Source organism: Poecile atricapillus, chromosome Z (genome assembly GCF_030490865.1).
Source record: "Poecile atricapillus isolate bPoeAtr1 chromosome Z, bPoeAtr1.hap1, whole genome shotgun sequence".
Taxonomy (NCBI): domain Eukaryota; kingdom Metazoa; phylum Chordata; class Aves; order Passeriformes; family Paridae; genus Poecile; species Poecile atricapillus.
In genome coordinates, this window is record NC_081289.1 from 54,014,003 (window position 1) to 54,035,030 (window position 21,028).

Sequence of the window (21,028 nt, forward strand, 5' to 3'; positions counted from 1 at the left end):
TTGTAAATAGGGTTACTTTGTCGCTGGTTACACAAGTAACTGAATACACCGGCGAGTGAATGAGTTTAAACAAGGGTGTAGGCTTCAGCACATTCTTTTTTAGGGTTAATCACTAGTTAACCTGGCAAGATGAACATGCTGTTTGGGGAAAAAAAAATTAAAAATCCTTGTTAATTATATATTGCAAGTGCTCTTACTTCCTGCTGCTGCACCTAATCCCACAGGTGCAGGTTGTCTCTTACTATTCAGTGGTAGGTGGGTCCTGACTGCCAGGCACCTTTTCATAGCAATAAATTCAGATAAAGAAGAAACAGCTTAATTTTCCCCATTTGAACAGGAAAACATTATCAAAGTTTCTATTTAACATGGACAAATGTTAAAACACATTATTTCAGCTTCCAAGATGTTGTAGAAGCTGTTTTATGACTGACATGCATGGGTCTCACTGGCAATATTTGCCTGAAGCATCTACTGAAAAGTAATGCTGCATTGCCTTAAGTTCCAGGCATTCAAATATTTTGCTGCTGAAAGATTGCAGTGGGTTTAATGCTGCCACTAATATTAGGCATTTTCCTACAGGCTAGGTATACCTAAGTTTCTGAACAGTATTTTGCAATGCAACAGTTTGGCATAAATCTCAGTGAAAATCATGTACATTTGTGATACTTAAGTTATGTTTATTCTCACTTTGACATTTGTCATAGAACATTTCTTAGCATCATAGACTATTAAATGAACTTATATCACCAAAAAACCAAGAAACCAGCCTCAACCCACTACACTAGTTTTACTGAGTTGCTATCTTGCCAAAGCATTAATGTTTCAGAGATGAGAACAGATGCTAGAGACTAATAAATAACAATACAATACAATACAAAAAATACAATAACAACATTTATCCACTTTTGTGCTTGTTCTCCTCTCCACCTCTTTCCCCCCCCTTGCATCCTGGAGAGAGTAATTTTAACTACAGCATGGTTGTAACAATGCAATGAAAAGGAGTGATGAGCTGGAGGGGGCTATTGTGAGGAACACAGGAGCTCCTTATTCAGTGTCTACCACTAAATGAAAGAGCATGTTGGAAAATTTCACTGCCTGAAAGTTCTTCTCTAAATACTGCAAGGCTCATCACTTGGGCTTTGGAATTACAAAATTAAAATATCATTAAAATACTTCTGGAATAAAAACTACTTGTATGCATGGCTAGATCATCATCCCCATCATTTCTTACAAAATGAAATACATGAAATACATAAGCCAGGCAGGAAGGTGCACCATTTGCATAATCAGTCTATTATAAAGGTAAAATTCTAATTTCACATGGTTATAAAATAAATTGTTTTGTTTAAATGAAAATTACAATGCATTTTCTCTTTCTCAAAAACATCTTCCTGAAAAGAAACAGCAACTTTGGCAAGGAGGAAATGTGTGTGTTTTGAGAAGTGTAGAAAATTTAAACTGTGATTCTGCAAGCATTTACACAAACACCTTTTCATATACATACAGTTTCATTGTATTCATGGGGCAACACAGGCATGCAAATGTCTGCAGTGGGATTTTGATTCTTCCAATCACTACAGCCCCTATGACAAAATTTGGTTTTAAAATATAGGGTATTTTCCTCCATAAACTTATATTTTACTATGCTATTTTAGCTTTCCTACTGATTAGTAGCCATCCTTCTGATTGCCATTTAAGAGGTATCTCAAAAATATTGCTGACTTAAAACAGATGCTGCAGGGCCTTCCCAGTTCTACAATAGCTTGTTTTCACAGACTGGAAAACAGAAGGGCCAGTTCCCAGGTCTGGGTATACAGAAGAGAAGGAAGCCAGGAGAAGCCCTAAACACAAGGATAATATCCCTTCCGTGGTCTTTTTTTTAAAAATAGAGTTCTACAAGAAAACCCAGCTTAAAAATGAATAGCACCATACAGCCACACCTGAATAAACACTTATTTGCCTCAAAAAGTTTTTACTTCTTAAAATCAGTTAAATGAGGCCATTCAGTACAAGTGTGATATTTGAAAATGAAGGTATCTGGAAGGTCCCCATGTGTATCTGCCTGGTAGGAGGCAGAGCTCCTTCTTTGCCTCTACAAGACCCCGTAAGTCAAATGCTGGCACATGTGTGAGGCCCCTTTTCATACCTTTGATCCCCACATAAAGGCAAGAGCGGAGCGAGAGGGCTGGCATTGTGCGAGCTGTGCACTGCTGTCAGCCCTGGCTCCTTCAAATGGCCTCTCTGCACTTGCTATGACAGGTGGCCCATATGAAGAGAGGGAGGATTAGGTTCCTTCTGTGCCCTCTAAGTAACTGGCATAGATTACTGGCTCCTACAAAGGGATTTAAACATACCTTTCTGAACAAAAAGCAGTATATACATGAGCATGTAACTGGATGCTCAATTTGTATGAGTAATTGCTCTGGTTCTATTTGCCAATGCAGCAAATGTGTGTAGAAATGGCCAGCTAAAGACACAATAATTTGTATGCAAAACTGACTTACATGATGAGAAACTGAACACAATGAAATTATCTACATGATTAAGGAATGATAATTATTAGAGATTAACAACATACTTTTCCTTAACCTCAATTTTACTGCATTCTTTCCCTATTCTCATTAATTAACTGGCTTTGTGAACAGAATATTAAAAAGAAGGGAAAAATATTAGGTTGTACTTCTACATATCCTATGGATTGCTTAGACTTTAAGAGAAACTAACAAAGGATTGTAGTGGATTTGGATGAGTTGTGTATTCAAAACAGCTTCTGCACTCCCAGTTTTTGAAACAGAGCATTAAAAAGAGAACCAATGCCATTCTTCACACACTACTTGCAACATTTTTGTTATTTTCCTCCAAACATTTGGTTTCTTCCACTTGCACAGCAGCCACATTTTTTTTCCACTGCAAAACCTTGTGTACTGTGACAATTACCAGTGAGGAAAGTGTATCAGCAACTAGATTTTTTCATGATTGTTTTTAGGAAATCACAAGATGTCACTGTTATTCTTCCTAGTCTGGGTAATTTTGCAATATTGCTATTATTTCTGTCAGGGTTTCAACTACCAAAAGATACGTAGTGTCCACATAGTCCTCTATGCATAGCTGGGGAAAGCAATGAGAGCTCCTCGGGACTGCATATGTCCCACTTCTTGAAGTGCATTCTGAAAAATTGAGGCTTATGTTGCATGTTTTCTTAAACAGTTTAAAAACCCACAAAACCACTTTTTTTTTTTTTTTTCTTATCTTGGATGTAATCAATCATAATTCTCTAGCAAGATTAATGAATAGAGGGGTATACAGCACGGGTAGGTAGAATTTTTACTAACCTATCTGCCAAATGAACCACAAGTCTGTGTCTATCTTTCCCACCCTGGTCCTGAGAAATTGAGGGATGCTGTCTAGGGAGTGTGCACCTCCATGTCCAACTATTTATTGTCTAAACCCTCTCTCAATATTAATGGAATTAATCTTTTTCTCAAAATGACCAAAAATCATCCAGGAATGTCTTCCTACCTTTTCAATAATTTACTATTTTTATTTACTTTTATTTAACTTTTTTATCCCCTTTACCTCTTATCCTCCCTCTAAAACATTTTGCTCAATACTACCTTCATTTTCTTCTAACATTTTCTTTGCCTAGTTAGCTTCTTTTTATTTCACTACAAACCAGCATATTTTTCCCTGTTTGCCAAATCCTGGTAATCAAAGATCAAAACCTCTGTCAAATCCACTCACTCAAACAACCCCCCGAAACCCCCTGACCCTCCTCTCCCCGCCTTTCTCCTCTAGATACACCGAGTGATCTCACTTGGATGGAGTGGGGCACAGGGGCACAAGGCCATTGTCTAACACACTGCACATATCTGTATCTACATCAAAAGAAAAAGCTGACTGTGGTCACTTTAAAGTAACTTTCACACATGCAGCTATATGGTAAGGAAGGACAAGAAGAAATTTTACAACACATTAGGTCAAAATAAAACCAGGAGGCATTTAATTAGCTTCAGTGCAGGCTTGCTAGGTCACTGTCACACTACCAAAAGCTCAAAGTCCATTCCTCCCTGTGTGCTGCCCCTCACTCCACTTCCCACTTCAGCTCTGAGCCCAGGTGACGACCTTGTGATGTGACGGCTTTCAGCCTCCTCTTACAGCTGGAATTTTTAACTTTGACATCTGGTGATTTTAGGCCCTATTCAGACTGGACAGCTGCTGTCAGCTGTGACAGTAAGGGCTCTTGGCCTCAACTGCATCCTCACAACAAAAGAACGTGAAGAAGAAAAAGCAACCCGCAACCTATGAAAATCTTTCAACACAGGTAAAAAGACCTCCAGAATTTGGAAAATCTTTGGGCAGATCCACAGCTTCCCTGAAGCACAGTTTACATCTGTAGTTTACAGCTGTGGAGCTATGGTCCAGTTTAAAAGCTCGGCTGTGGGAAAGGTGTGTGAGAAAGCTGGGGGGTGAAGACATTGTGATAACACAAGGATCTTGATAGCCTGTCAATAATCTGGTCCTTTCTTCAAGCCAAGCACCACCATTCAGTGAATGTGAGAAGGGCAGTGGGGCTCCAGCAATCATCTCCCTGCTCACCTCCCTCTTTCTCTGAACAGTGAGTACATGCCTGTGTGACCTGATTTGCAATATTCCCCAGAGCTTGTGGCAAAGGTATTTTTCAGTCTCACTTTTATTGTGAACTTCAACATCAATGTATCCATGCCAATGTAAAAGACTTTGATGTCTCCTCCTCACAGAGATGTAATTTGGAGAGTTTTCCATAATATCTGAAAGAAGCCAGTGAATTTCTAATTTGTCCACTAATTTTTTTCTTTAGGCCTTTGAGTCTTAAGTGTCCCAACAAGGATCTCTTGCAGCAGCTACACAGCACAGCACAATATATTAAGAAAATGTAAACTAAATTAACTGGATTTGATATGAGGTCATCCCTTTGAATAAAAGCCTACTTTTTTCTTTTTTGTGAAACAAAAGAGCGCTTATTTAAAAGATAAAAAAACCCCAGGCAACAAAATAAGGAAAAAGACTGAAAACATCATCTGAAAACAACAGAAATGTAACAATTTATCTTATGAATAAAACAAATATAAAGACAACAAAACAAAAAATTCCAGAAACAGATTTTTCCTTTTATTTAACATGCATCAACTGAAAAAAAATTCACTTAAGCTTGCATTTTTCAGGATAGAACTGCTGTAGGTTTTGCTGACCATGATACAGTTTAGCATATTTGGAATTCATCTATGTTTTTATTTAATTTTTCATTTACATAATAATTGTCACTCATGTAATAATTGTAGTCTTTTTTTGCTGTGCTTGGATAATAAGTTTTTTTTAGAACTGCATTAAAAAGGGATGAGAATGCAGACTTAACAGAAAACAAAGGATATTGACAGTGAAAATGACAATATTAAATAACTTTACTTATTTAGAGGAAAGATATTCTACTCTCATACTCTAATAAAAATATTTTAACAGCTGAATTTTGCCTTTATGTATAAAAGAACTCCAACAGTTCCCCTTTATTTTTTACTTATAGCACACAAACATTTCACAACCAATGGTAAATCAAATGGAGATTGAGCAAGCAAGGGGTTAAATAAGCAGACCTGAGTCCTGAAGTAAGAAATCAAGTTATGATGGATATTCAAGTATGATGCTTTTACTTGTTTCTTATACTACACATTTGAACAATATATCCAAATTATGGTAAGACCCCCACAAAAGGGTATCTAACTTACAATCCTCACTCTTCCATAACTGAAAAAGTGCATTGAGAATAACCTTTCCACAGTTTGCTTTGAGAGTTACTTATTGCACAAGGGAAATGAAATGTCTTCTCAGGGTTGTAGTGGCTGTTTAAATACTCTATGTAAAGCTGTAATGAATCTCTGTAGGAAAGCAAAATGTCAACAATAAAAAATGTGAGCTAATGCCCCCAAAATTTCTGAATTATTATGAATAATAGAATAAATAAATCTAAAAGTATTCTACTTACCGGAACATCAACATATTTGGCAGCTGCTTTTACCTTTAGAAAATTAAGCATAAAACACACGGTAAGTACTTATTATTACAACTTGCACACAATTTCAAAATTATGAACAGAAAGAAAAACAGAGCCTTTGAGAATCCAAACACTTACAGTGAATGAAACTAATGATGAGAAGAAAGTACCTTCATCATATCTTGACAATTTAGACAGCACACCTTCTAACACTGAAACAACCTGGAGGAAAAGCACAGAGAAAAATCTAAATGCACAGTGTGAAAATTAAATATCTGTAATGAGAATGGGAATTTTTCTTCCTCATATTTGCCTCGATCAGCAGGGCAACATGAACTGTAAATCTGATCACTTTCTCCATCTCACAAAGTACTGAAATCAAGGATAACCTTTCTGCAGCTTCACTTATTGATCAAACAGATGGAAACTGCTGAAACACTGTTGAAATAGAAACCCAACCAAAGTTTCTCCTGAGGCAGGCCTGCTTCCAACACAACATTGCTGCTTCTAGAATGTGGTTGAATATAGCAGTGTGTGTACCCAGCACAAATTTTGTGCAGAAATCACATTATTTTCTGGGACCACAGCTTCAAGGAGATGGAGCACAATTGCTAAAGGTGGTGATTGTGATGCCATGTTTCTCTTATCCTTGCTATTCAATAGAAAACCAGCTCTGATTTCACCTGAAAGTGTAATAGCACTGGTTTTCAGCATGAGCTGTTGAGCTGCTACTCCATGGCCAAGAAGGAGGCAAGAAAATGTATGCCCAAAGTCTCTGGTATGATGTGGTTTCTCTCCCCTGGACTTTCACCTGCTATTGTCTGAGTAGTGTGATTCCTCAGTAAGAGGTAGCAGTAGGTTTTTTTGCCAAAATTTTGTTCTGACAAAAAAAAATAAATTCTTATTAATTGCAGTTATTACAGCTTTAAAGTCCCCCAAATTTACCTTAAAGCAAACAAATTCCCTTTTCACATCCTCTGTGATGTTATGTTGCTGAAGTAATTCACAGTATATAACACAAAATATCCGTCAGCCATGGTATTCATGCACATTTATTTTACAAATATAAATTGCTTTCCAGTTTATATAAAGATTGTTTTAAAAGCCATCCCTTGCTCCCAACGCTGACATTCCCACAACCAAGAGTATCATTTTATGTGTGAGGACAGAACAAAATTCCATCTGGCATGCTGTTAATGGGCCCTGTAACAGTGTCACAACAGTGTCACCTCCAGAGGAATTGAGATCATCACTTTACAATAAGCCCTGCTCTTAACAGTTCAAGGAGCAGGAGTAAGTGCAAACCTACATTTGTCATTTATCAATCTAACCTGTCATATTTACAGTGATTAATTAAGACACTGGTACACAGGTGCCAATCAAAGAATAAATCCACATCACGAGAGTGGCAGTTGTTTCTGCACCCACTTTATTAGACCAAAACTTTTTGCTTTGCACTTGCATGCCTGTGAGAAGATGCTGTTCATACTTTAATTAATTTTATCTGGTTGACAAGGATTCTTTCTGCAGAAAAGTGTTCAACTTTGCTGTGCAAAGATTGGCTAAAGAAAAGACTGACTTCATAAAAAACATGGTGTCCACAGTGCCAACACATCCAACACATAGTGCCAACGAATCCAGCACAAGTGGGACACAAAATAACAGAGAGCAAAACATGTCCATGTCAAGGATGTCTGTTTCAACAAAAGGCTTAGTTATGTAGCTGGAAACTTGTTTTCTGAGATGTCAGTGTATGGATTTGTGAAACTCTAAAAGCATTTCTGCACATATCTCACATTCTATGAATTGGTTACCCTGAGACACATTGCTCTTTGTTTCACTGTTTTGTGCTATTCCTGTGATTTCTTGAACGCTTTAGACTGATGCATCTTGTGTAAAAACGACCCAGTTTTTAGCTCTTAACAAGTAAAATCTCACTGAATGAGAAGTATTATTTTTAGTTTCATAAGTGACTTGAAGCTAAAGACAATGGTTCAAACACTTACTGCACTGAAACACAAAGGAGGTAATAAAGAGGTAAAGGCTGTCATGCACATTGATGTGTATTTTTTTTGGCCAAAACCGAGAGCTAAACCTCAGCCTTCCTTTGTACCCTTAGGAGCTTTCTGCCTTGAAACAGAAGCAGTCAGGATGTCACTGGCATTTCACATCTCAAGTGAGGAGACACTGGTTAAACTTCCAGTGATCAGCCAATGACATGGAATGTTTGTTACCTTGCTCCGTGTTTTGAGATTTCAGCCTCTGGTATTACCATGATAACTAATAATGCAAATTCCTCTGTATTGACTGCAGTTGTCAATAATTTTATAATCTCAGATATTAAAAAAACCCAAAAAACCAAACATTTAATAGCATGATTTTTCTGATTAAATTCCCCTTTCTTCCTCTTCCTTTTCAATAACACTAAAACCATAAACTGGAAGATTAGTTGGGAACTATGATAGGCAACATGTAGAACTTGAAACTGTTGAGTGAACTGCTTGTAATTATGTTTACATCAAAACTTCACTTTAGACCAAAAATTTGTAGCTTCTACACAGTTATTGTTAAGTAATAACATTTATTTTAAACTTCTATAATGATTCTACAAAGCCTTCTTCTTCAACTGATAGTTGTCAATCCAATTCCCATCCCCATCCCCCCACAACAAGCTGTGACAAGTTAAAATAAAGGCTTGATGAAAACATAACCAGAGTCTTACTTTTTGTCACTAACTCACAAATTGTAAATATATGGCTTATTTATCCTACTTTGAAAATCAGATATTTGTGGGTAGTTTTCAATGTAGAGATAACAAAACTTCTTATAAAAGCTTTCTTTTCTATCATTATTCGCTGTGTCCTTCAAACTATTTGAGATGGAAACTTGTTTTTTTATATCAATCACTTAAGACTTTTACTGGATAGAGGTTCTACAGAAAGACAAGACACTGTTTAAGTTTCCTTCACTTATTTTCCAAGTCCTTTTATCGTGGCAAAATACTTTTTATTTTTAAATATAAAAGCCTAAAAAGTCAATTTCGAGAAACAAAAACGTATAAAATATTTTTAATTAAATGGTTTGTGGACCAAAATCTCATTAAGAAATTAAACTGAAACTCTGGATATTGTCCACCTCTAAATAAGAAATTTAAATACTAAATGATGGGAAGAAAGTTCTCATGTAAGAAATGAAACAAAAAATAACACAGGGTATTAAGTAAGACAATAATGACAAAATTTAGTCCCACCAGTTCTACTAGCCTCTAGCAATTCCTATCTACAACATAAACACAAAAGACAAACTTATCTCAGTAGCAGGCTGCACAGAAATTGTTTACTCAATTGTTATAAAATGTAATAATTTGCACAAGTAGCATTTACAAATCATGTTGCCCCCCACAATTTTCCTGTGTATAGAAAAACTGTGTGATTTTTGAATACATCTCCAAAGTTCAACCATTTTCTGCTGTATTCTAAAATAAAATGTAAATAGCTTTACCTTTGAAACAAGAAGTGAAATAATTTCTTTAACAGTTTCATCAATCAAGTCATCTATTTTTGAATGGTATTGTTGCTGTAATTCAAAAGATAAAAAAGCATTAGCATGTATATGAACACACACTTTTGTCGTAAGTCATAAATGGTGCAAAGCTGATAACCCTGCCAGATCAGATTTACTTAAAATTATCATTTTGAACATCAGAAGAACAAACCCTTGAAAATGATCCACCCAATCAACAGTTTCTTACATTCTGTGTTGAAAATTTTCCCATGTACACTGTTGAGTTAAGCAGCTAATGGGGTTATTATTTAGATGAATTGAGTTCTTATACTTATTCAGGCGAAGGAATGTGAAGGATAGTTTTTGTCTTCTCCTATATAATTAAGGTGGCCATGTATTTTTTTCTAAAGGGTTGGTTTAGCTGGAGAAGCAAAAAGACTAGAATAAGATTTAATTAATACAGCATTTCATGTCTGACAACTCTCATTCATAAGTTATTTTAAATGTCCTCTAGAAATAAAATGAGCTCCAATTGTTCATCCTGAAAGAGCCTTTCTGTTAGCACAGTGAGCTTCAGTTTATACAAATCTTACAATATGCTCAAGCAAGGGCAAAATTAAAATTTCATCAACAAAGGAGAATAGATGGTAACAAATTAATAGGCCATAGAAGGCATAGTAAAACAGACTTCATTCTCCATAGACTTTTTCTTTTGCTTTTTCATAAAGAAGGTGCCTTTAAGTAAATGCTTTTAAAATAAATCTGAAAGACTTTTAAGATAATCCTACCGAGCTCCCTTCTGAAATTAACAGGAACTAGGGATCCCATTCTGTCAAGTAGACACATCAATTTAAACAGTAATTCTTCCTTTAGAAACATTTATCTGACAGCAAAGACTGTCCCCAATAGCCACTTCACAGAAAATGTGACTTGTAAAGACTAACCCTATCTTCCTAGTTCAAGGCTACTTGGAACAGCTAACAGCATAATGCTTGGAGTAAAAGTACTGAGGTCAGCATAAACATTAGCCTAACAGCATCTGCCAGCTGAATAGTTTTCAGAATTCCAAGTTTTAAAGGCTATTTTTCATCTGTTTTAGAGTCGCCATGCAAATCAAAACATTAATTCTGATCTGCTGAATATTTTTAGGAACGATTTTCTAGTAAGTACAGATATTGAACTTGGGTTTAAGTTAAGAGACAGTAAAACTATGAGATGTGTTTGCCCACATATTTTTATCTGCTACAGCTTCGAATGCCAAATGTTAATTTTTGTTTTTAATTTATTTTAAAGCTTAAAAACACTTGAAAAATGTAAATACACAACTCAGACAAGCAGCTGCATTCACATTTTAACAGTGCAAAAGAGCTTATTGGAAATACATCAAAGAACTTTCTACATTTTCATATATATTATATTCCAACCATATTAATGTCTTGACCAATAAAATATTGTCTTGATCTGCTGAGGGGTCTAATCACCCCAAACAGTGCCTGTGTCTGTTGCTTAAAAGTCTTTAGAAGGCAATGCTTTTTTACTGTCTGGAAACAATAAACAATTATTCTCCCACTGATGAATGCCAAAACTATATATACTCCTGTGATCCATAAAAAAAAAAATCAGTTGTCCCTCCCAGAAAGTATCTGCAACTTAATGTTCACAGTACATTAAATTAATATATCTATCTATGTAAGATCAGTTCCTACATTTTTTTTTGTTTTTTCTTGTATTTATCTTTTTTCTCATCACAAAGCAAATACAATTTTGTAGAAACGCAGTATAAGCAGTAACTTCACTCTGAACAAGGTGAAAAAAGAACTGAATCAAGCTTTTCAAAAACCACAACATGGCTTCAAAACCATGACATTTCTTCAGAAACAATTTTTAAATTATATTAATCTGATTTTTTTTCACAATTTACTGTGAGTACCATGAGATCATAAATACTCCGACCCACTCCTCTCCAGTGCTAATTTCCACTAAAACAGTCACCCTCAGCAAAACAAAACTTCAGATCCTCGTGGAAGATGATTTGACTCTGGGCTTTAAGAAACTGGCTGAGCTTTGGCTGGGGACTGGCTGACAGTGCAGGAGGCATAACCCACAGAGGCAAGAGAAAGGCACATCCTGGAAAAAGATGGATTATTCCATCTGTCTGCAGCTCACTATAGGCATATTTGCTATTTGCTATTGCCTGTCCCCAGAGCAGTACGTGCACGTGTGTGTTTGCAGGTTACTGCTTGTACACACATGAAAGGTGAAATGGCAGCATCAGCTCAGACAAAGAGTCGATAGTTGTGGTTTCCTTCTGATGAGAATCCAAAACTTTGTGATCTGGTAAGACAGGACACTGAGTCTAAAAAGCAGAAAAGTGAAGACTTCATCTTGAATCACCCTGGAGGATGAACAAGGACTGAGAAGCTGATGATCAGGCTGTTGCACAGTAAGACCGTGAAGGAATTTTGGCTAACAAATTAACATGAAAAGCATATTACCATGTAATATAAAAAGTGGCTGTAAATATTAAAAGAAAAAGAATGCAAATTAAAAAAAACAATGAAAAGACACTTACCCATTGACTAGCAAACTGGTTCATGTCACGGAAAACCAAAAGGAAAAATAAAGACGACAGGGTATAACAGGAAAATGATGAATGTCTCATTGAATTAGGAAAAGAAAAGACAATTACATAGAATATGCTCACTTGAAAAGATCACTCAATGAAATGAAGAACACAGTACAGAAATGCAAAAATCAACTGAAAAAAAAGTCCATATAGTGCAATTGTGAAGCTGCCTAAAGCAGACGCCCATTTTTTGTTGCCAAATTCTGAAAAATGTTTTTACTGTCTCTCCAAAACCAAATCAAACAAATTACAAACCAAATTACATTCTAATGCATTAGAATAGAAAGAACAGTTTTGATTTTTTGCTGGTGGTCTCACCAATCTACATAGCATCCCCTTTTAATTTCACAGATTATTCCTGCTGAGAGTGACAACATGGGAGTGACAGAAGTCAGTGAAGTTTACATATCCTTCAAAAGCACATCAGTGCTCTGCTGTGGAGTATTTACAGTCCTGGCAGCAGACTACTGCCAAAATGGTCCCTGTCCTTGGAGACCAAATTAAAAAACCCCATTAAATTACCTGATTATTTCTTTCCTCTATTTTCAGCATATTCCTAGCCATGAATGGTGGGTCTATAATCTATTTAAAACCAAACCTTATTAAATTAAAACCTGTCTGCAAAGGACAATATTTCGGCTCTGTTTTACAATTACAAAGGAGTCCTGAAGTGGGCTCTTTTTCTGTTGCAACCCAAGAGAAATTCCTGGAGGGGCTGTGAGTCAAGAAATCCTCTGAATGTTCAACAGATTCATAGGTCAAAGCAAACAAATTACAGAAGCACTCTGTGTGCTCTCTGGTGGAAGATGAGGGGTTGTGTCTTGCATGATGCTTATAGGTATCAGCTGCTGCACACTTCTGTACCAACAGAGCTATGTGATGCATCTCAGCTAGCCTGAAATTAATCTAAGGACAGTCTGCAGTATGAGATGTTTCAGATCAACCAATCATAGGAATTAAACACACAAAATTCCACTTACCTCTTGCCCCCCATCCAGTATGCAGAGTTTAGCTGTCTGTTTCTTGGCATCAACTAGGACGTTAAACATTGTACACAGATAAGGAGGTATACGCAGGTCTGTTGATTTGTTTGTCTTTTGCAGCTTCAGTTCAAATGCAATTCTTGTTCTGTTTATTCAAACACAATTTGGAATATGAGTATTTCTGATAATTCTGAACAACACAGTAAATGTGTATACATCTTACTGAACACGTTGGCATAACAATATACATATGCATGAGAACATTTTAGAATGAAAATTCTGTAAATTCAGAATATCAACCTTTCAATAAACAATTGCATTGATGGTAATCTCAAGGTTCTGCACTTCTTCAGTGAATTCAGTTGAACAATAAAAGTATTATCTTCTTTATTTCTAGATAACAATATGTTTCCTTGTATTCAATTTAATTCAATGCAATGAAAATACCCCTTATTTTACAGCTTTTCTATGCTAAAATGCATTTAAATGTATAAAATGCCTCCTTCTAAGAAATGTAATGAAAAAATCCTCTTCTGGCTTTAATGGAAAGAGAGTTTTAAAATAGAAAATGAGTTTAATATTAAGAATATATTAATATTGATATTGAAAATTAAGACGTATCAGGAGATACATCATATAAACCCCCTATTTTCTTCTCACATCAGTGTAAATAAGGAGCATTGTCGCTCAAATAAACTATACTTCAACAGATCTAAAGACAAAACATTTTATGTCCACTCTTATTTTTTAATGTGAGTATCAAAAATTCACACAAGATTTTCAGAAGATGGGAACAGAAGAATCCTATTTCCATTTTAAAAATTCTTAAGATCATATCAATATCACAAGAATTATAACAGAATAATTCCATCATTTTTTATGAGTTTCTACTCTAATCTTTATTACCTGACATACAGTATCTTTGACCACACAAAAAAATAATTAGTATATTAAGACTGGTATGTTATATATGTTAAGACTAAAATATTAATATATTTTATAGTCCTGTAAATAAGACAATAAAGTTTGTTGTTTTTTTCTGGCTCAAAATCAATATAATCCATGTATTAGTAGCATTGAATCTCTTTGCTACTCTTTCTATGTTTTATTAGACTAAGATTATACTAGTAGTCTTCTAGTCCTTTAAGATTTCAACATTTTTCTGAGATTTCTTAGATAACTGTAATTGACTGAGCTTCTATGCCAAGATGGATTGCTTCAATTTTCGTGTTTCTTACCTTTCTTTGTTAGAGCTTTAACTTTTATTCCATTCCCTGTATCACTCCCCTTTCATAATCAAATAGAAAAGTTCTTTTAAATGTTTCTGGATTTTTAATCGTGATTTCATCACACTAGCAACAGGCTCATATCCTTAGCCTGAGGTTCTACTTTTTCCTCCTCTGTTTAGAGAAAATTATTCAATACTGTGTCATCTGTAAGGATTCTCTGCTTGTTTAGCCTTTCTTATCAATAATGTACATTTTATGTTTAACACAAGTTATCTAAAAAATTTATTTTCCCCATTCTACAATTTTTTTTTAAAAATCTGTATTTTTATATGTCCAGATTAAGCTTTCTGAAGCACCTAATTGTAGATCTCTGTAAATTTTCTACACATACAGATATTTCTTCTAAACTGAGTGATATTTACTGAAAGCTATGGCAGAGGTCTTTTCAGATCACCTATAATTAATTTAAAAGAATATACCAATAAGATACAGCTCAAAGAAAAACTGCACTACATTTTCTGTAATTTTCAGAAGTTTAGCACTACAAAATTTAGCTTCATTTGGATGACTATGAGCCAGCCTTGTTTGTTGCATAAATGTGTAAATGTTGTATACTCAATAGTTTGTAATATATTTTTTAGAGACAGTACTCTAAAATTGAAAAATTAAATAATACTATTAACTGAACTTGAAGAATAATGTAGTAAAGGGGGAGGGAAATGTCCAAAAAGAGAAAGAATTCTTCTACCAGAATTCTGAGTTCTGTTAATATTGGCCACTAATATGGAATAGAAAAAAAAAAACTTGCTTTATTCACTTCCAAGGGTCTATTAACAGCAGATAGAGAAATTCTCATTTGTATTTCCTAGATGTTGCCAAATTGCTGATTGCCAGATGCTGGAAATAAACACAAGTCATGCTCTCTTTAGAATTGCCCTGATTCCTGTGACAGGATTCTGGAATAGATATATCTCTGCAAGCCAGCACAAGCCCTCCTGTGTTAATTTTCAAATCACTCCCAATTTTTAAATGATCATTTCAACTGTACCTTTTAACACAGGCTTCTATCATGTCAGTGGCCATGAGTTTAAGTCTCTGCTCTAAATGGTGGGCAAATTCTGGTTCTGGCCAGTGAAGATCAAAAACAAACATCTGCAGAGCATCCAGTTTCCAGAAAAGATCTTCTGATGTAGCCGATCCATTGCTATAAGAAACAAAACAAAACAAAGCCCCCAAGAAACAGAAGATAAATGTATGGATGTCTATCCCAGTTGCCACATAATTAAGGTAATAAGATCTCCTTATCATACCACCTTCCTCCTTCATTTCCCTGAATCTTTTAGCACAGTTGCTCTTGTTTAAAAATCATGAAAATGGTAGTGAGAAACTTAAAATATATCCCCTTAGGGTGAAAAAAGTCAATGATTTCTCATTTGTTAGCTGAGAAATATGGCAGGATAGGGAGGTAGATGGGATGCTGGGGAGCATGGAAAATTAAATAGCTCAACTCTCAGATCAAGATAATAAAATACAGGATACAGGAAGAGTAAGGATATTTTCAGTGTAGTGAAGACTCTGCATATATTTTCTTGCCTTCATAACTCTAGTCGGTAAGTCTACCAAAGAAATGAAGATGCTAGAAGTGATATTTTAAAAGAGATAACCAGACATACAGTCCCTTGATAAATACTCATGAATTCTAACTGGGGGAATAGCATCAGATCTGTGTGGGAAAAAAAGAGAAGAGAAACTATGCAAAGAAATTTGTGTACAAACAAAACCAGCAGATTAATATGGCTGTATGCCATCTCAGATTGTCCATAATGTATTAAAATTCTTCCACCCTGATTTGATTGCTAAATTTAAATACAATTGCTTATGGTAAAATGCAACAACTTAAAGCTAAAGTAAGCAGTTAAGTTCATTTACACTTCCACTGTCAATAGAGATTAATTACATTTTCATGATGTGTTGTACTGCAATGCCTGAGTTACCGTTCATGATTAGTGTATACTATGCAACATTGAATTCCAGGATGTGAGTGACACAAGCAACCAAAACTCAGCCTGACAGTCCCAATTCAGATCCAAACAGTTTAAGTACATCACTACTATCGTTGTTTTCTTCCGCTTTATGACTAAAGAACAGAATTATCAAAGTGTTAAGTGACTCCAGCTCTCATGGAAGGAATGAGTGAGCACTGACTGTGCTCAGGACAGAGCAGGGTCAGACTCAGAACCAAATGAAACAACCAGAAAGACCTGTAATATCTGACCACCTCAGAGAGGAGCACCACCAGTGGGTCACACCGGGTTAGCCGAGGCAGCGAGGTGAACTGAAGCACGGCTCATGTTCAGGGCTCTGAAGAGGCAGCAGGGATGCGGTCAGCTTCACTCTCACACCTGCATCCATCCCTTCCAGACACACCCATGTGCCCCTTGCTCCTCAGCTTCAGGCTGCCCTAGGCCAGGCGAGGGGCCAGCAGGGGCTGGGACAGGCTGGGAGCAGCAGCTGCCTTCCCTTCAGTCCCTTCCTGCCCAAGGGAAAGGCTGCTCTGAGCCACCAGGCTCCTCTTTCAGTGCTGCACGTTTGGACATCCATGCTGCAAAGCAGGATATTCCACAGCTCCCACACACTTCTTAGTTTAGGCTTTTTCGATACTACTTTCTCCTCACTTAGGTTACACAGTAACTGTTAATTTTGTACCGTATTGTGTTCCTGAAAGAAAACAGCAGAAACAGGAAAAAGGCCCTCGGGAGTGCTAAGGTTACAACTTGCACAGGGGCTCTACCTGTTCAGGGACCACTTTCATACATCACTAAGTTTAATTAGGAATAAAAAGAAAAAAACAACCAAGGCTTCTGGAAAATTTGTAATCCTGTTAGACTGCTTTTGAGTTGTATGACAAGCAAATATTGAAGGTATCATTGCATCTGCTGTGTATGCTAACAGTGAGTGACGCTGTAGATGCTTTGTTTAGACCTTATCTGATTCAAAGGTGACTAAATAAAGTTTTGAGATGATCAAAGACAAATCACATGGGGACAGAAATGGGACAATCTCAGTATCTATATAACTGTTGATAAAAACACATGTTTTCTAGAAAACAAACCAAACTTTCTCAAGAAACAAAACTAATCAGTTCCATCATCAGATCATAAAATTGAACCAATTTTTATTCTCCCACAGTTGTTTCTTTTTCACCTGATGGAATTAAAAAAAATAAATCTTTAGGACTCAGGAAGACTAATGCATTCATAAGAACATAAATGTAGTTTTATGCACATTTCCTACTTTGTTTACTACTACATTATAGTAGCCACTAAATTTTATTTAATTAGACTACCAAATAAAGTTTCACAGTTATAATAAATGAAATAACAGGCACAGGTTTATGGAAGAATTAATTCTGTGAGAAACACTAATTCATTTGTTCTTTTTTCATATAATTTTGAGTTTTCATCCCTCAATTTTTTACTCAGCATTGTCCAATGACATTTGAATTTGATTAACATATTATATTAATAAGATGAGGAAAGAAAATGCTACAACAGAAATTGTTTATTCCTGGTTCTCAAATCCAAACACAACAGTCTAATCTGTTTGCTAAATGCTGCAAGAGAACTAAACTTTTATGTCTTCCTGGCACAGGAGTAATTCCTGCATTCAAATCAAGACTGAATCTGTCTCCATAATTTGAGAACCTTTTTTTTTTGAATATATTCCTGGCTATTGAAAAGTTTTTATTTGAATGTGCGTGGTAAAGCTACTTCAGTCTAAAGAAGTGAATAATATTGCTCTATCAGGAACCAGAACTGACATTCTTTCTTTAAAAACTATAATAGTTATCCATCGTTTTAAAATTAAGCACAAACTCTACTGCTTTGCTGGCCAAAACTAAACCTTTTAGGTACTGTCTAGCTGTCCATTCTTATTAATCAGGTCATGGCAGTAAGAGAAGGTTACCAGGGATTCAAAGAGGCAAATATAATGCACATCCTGTTATAGCCATTTTTTCTAATGGAAATTTAACTTTGCATTTGGTCACACTTTGACTGGGAGAGTGGACCAGGTATCTCCAGAGGCCCCTTTGAAACTATTTTATGACTTTATGCCTTGTATCATACTGAACACAGCAAAAAAAGAGATCCAAGACATAATGTTTCTCCAAGAACCTGCAGCATATAAAATCTAGGAGTTGCATGCAGCCATAATTCACTTATCCACTGACACCTGAAAGAGGCAGCTTCCCACTGGGCTTGCCAGGTACCTAAGCAGTAGCAATTAGTCAAACAGTCCATTAATAAAGTACACTGGCTGCAAGATACTCCCACACATGACTCCAGAGAAGATGTAGCATAGTTTCTTGCCTACATATGAAACTCCGTAGGGTGGCTTGGGATATGAAAATATAAGCATTAAATATCTAAGAATATTATCAATCAATCAAAAGACTCAAAAGCAGCTGGTTTCAATTCTATAATCTACCAAGGACAGGAATGGTCCTTTTATAAATTACTGTAATTTTTTTTAAGTTTACTACTGAGATCCTACCCACTAGTGTCTTGTGAGGACCACTTACAGAACATGGCACAAGCATTACATCTCTTGTGAGTCCCCAGCTTCTGTGCTCCAGCTTTTCATTCTTTATGCTGCCTCAAAATATACGTTCAGGGCTTAGGAAGTCAACTGAGAATTTCTTCAACAGAACAGGATTTTCCATAATTTCAGTGTCAGATGTATCCAGCCCCATCTCTTTACTTTTCACCAGCACATGAGGTGGAAGATGGAAAAAAACTTTTCCAAGCATCAGTTAGTGCAAAGTCCCTCAGAGATATCAGGGACAGAGCTACCCCATGACTCCTCTTAGCTCAAGAGTGAGGCAACAACCTAAGGATCAAGCAACCAAAACAAGTTTTCTTGAGTCTTCTTTCTTACTGCATATTAGTATTTTTAGAAGGAACGAAATTTGCCCCACAATATAAATTTGTCTTCCAGAATGCTCAATAGGACTTAGCTATTCAAAACTCCTTATTCCATAGAAAGCAGATCTGCCAGATTTCTCTATGCCATCAGTCCTATGGCTGTACTTTTAAATACCCATCCTTGGAAATGGAGGCCATGGCCTCCTACCACTGTAGAGGAGAAAAGCTCTATGACAGGGACAGATGTGGCACTGCAGATACAGTCCCTCTGTCCCTCAGGACAGAGATGAGAGATGGCCTCCTGACTCATTCAGCACACACAGAGGGGCCCAGCACAGGAGCTCAGACATACTCAGACCAACTCCCTCCACATCTCTATTGGAGCATTGTGACTGCTCCAGCCTTGTCCCTCTTGGCACTCATTATAGCTGAGCCATAGCAGCAAGAATATAGATGATACATTTCCTTTGATTTTGCTTCTTCTGGGTGGAAGACAAGACAGGACTATTCTCCTATAAGCATATATCTTATTCCAGGTTTCCCCAGCCTTGAATTTTCCTGAAGCTGATGTTTTAGATTGGTACCAGATAGCAACAGACAACCTCAGATGTGTATTATGGTGAGTGACACTATGTTATGTCTTCACTGAAAAGAATAATCTATAAATTAAACCATAAACAATTAAAATCACCCATATATCTAACTAAAAATCCAGGTCCAGAAGATGCAAAAAAAAAAAAAATCATATTTAAAGTATGAAAAGCAATTTAAAATAGTATATTTGAATTAATGAATAAGTGAGGAAAACCTCCTCATTGTGGCTGATTGAAAGCTTTTACAGAATATTCAAACATTTTTGCTCTTTAAGATTATCTTCAGCCAAATGGAAGAGTAATTCACAGTGCTCTGCATGTCTAGCCAATGTGTCCTCTGAGTTACCTTCCCTAGAGACCAATCAAGAAAAAGAGACTACTACTCATAACAATTTCCCCTTTTCATATCTCACTTTCCAATGCCTAAAAAGAAGTGGAAAAAAGGTAACAATTCTTCTAAATGCCGTTATAAGTAGCATATAATTATTCCTCCAAAAAAATGATCAAGGACAAAAAAAAGAAACAATTAAAAAATAGAAATAATCTTTGCTAGTAATGTTCAAGGGCATTGTAGCAACTTTAAGTGAAAATGGGGAAAATCTATCTTCATCAATAAAGCACACAAATGGATGTCCAACTCTGAATATACTTTCACTTCTTTCTCTTCAGTAAAATTCTTAGATAGGCACATAGTAGCTCTATTGAATATGAATATACTTAAACATGAGCTTGAGAGCATGGACACAAACATTAGTAAATTTTGGAGAATAATAAATCTCTTTCTATTAGAGATAAAAGAGACACAGGGCTTCAGCAAACCTTTAACACAGCTGGCTCACAGACTACTCATTCTCATTCTTTTTTAATCTAGATTCTTCATTGTGCAATTCAAATTGATAATGATTAATTGACCAAAATCATCACTTTGAAAGAGAAAGAGGGAAGTCCAGCAGAACTCTGTAACAAACATAGTCATCCTCTTGCCAAATCATCAGTTTTGTGTCCAGGAGAAGGAAGCATAGTGAATTGGGAAAGAAAGACTTGGGGGAAGCAGTGGAGAGGAGTCCAATTGCACTGCTAAATTAGATGACTCTGTTTACTGTATGTATAATTCAGTGTATCCCTCTAGTCCATCTAAGCTGG

General features: G+C 36.0%; 1 protein-coding gene across 3 annotated transcripts in view; it reads right to left on the minus strand.

Annotated features, from left to right (window-relative positions):
- The window catches only part of LOC131573263 (calcium-dependent secretion activator 2-like), a 283,517-nt gene that overhangs the window by 24,682 nt on the left and 237,807 nt on the right, over positions 1-21,028 (minus strand). For 2 of the 3 annotated variants that reach the window (XM_058827047.1, XM_058827046.1), the window contains 6 exons: positions 15,416-15,571; positions 13,136-13,283; positions 12,102-12,116; positions 9,527-9,601; positions 6,164-6,247; positions 6,017-6,049 (listed from right to left, as the gene is read on the minus strand). In XM_058827047.1, coding sequence (XP_058683030.1) covers positions 6,017-6,049; positions 6,164-6,247; positions 9,527-9,601; positions 12,102-12,116; positions 13,136-13,283; positions 15,416-15,571 — 511 coding nt within the window. The remainder of the gene's footprint in view (positions 1-6,016; positions 6,050-6,163; positions 6,248-9,526; positions 9,602-12,101; positions 12,117-13,135; positions 13,284-15,415; positions 15,572-21,028) is intronic. The other variant, XM_058827048.1, reaches the window with a different exon arrangement.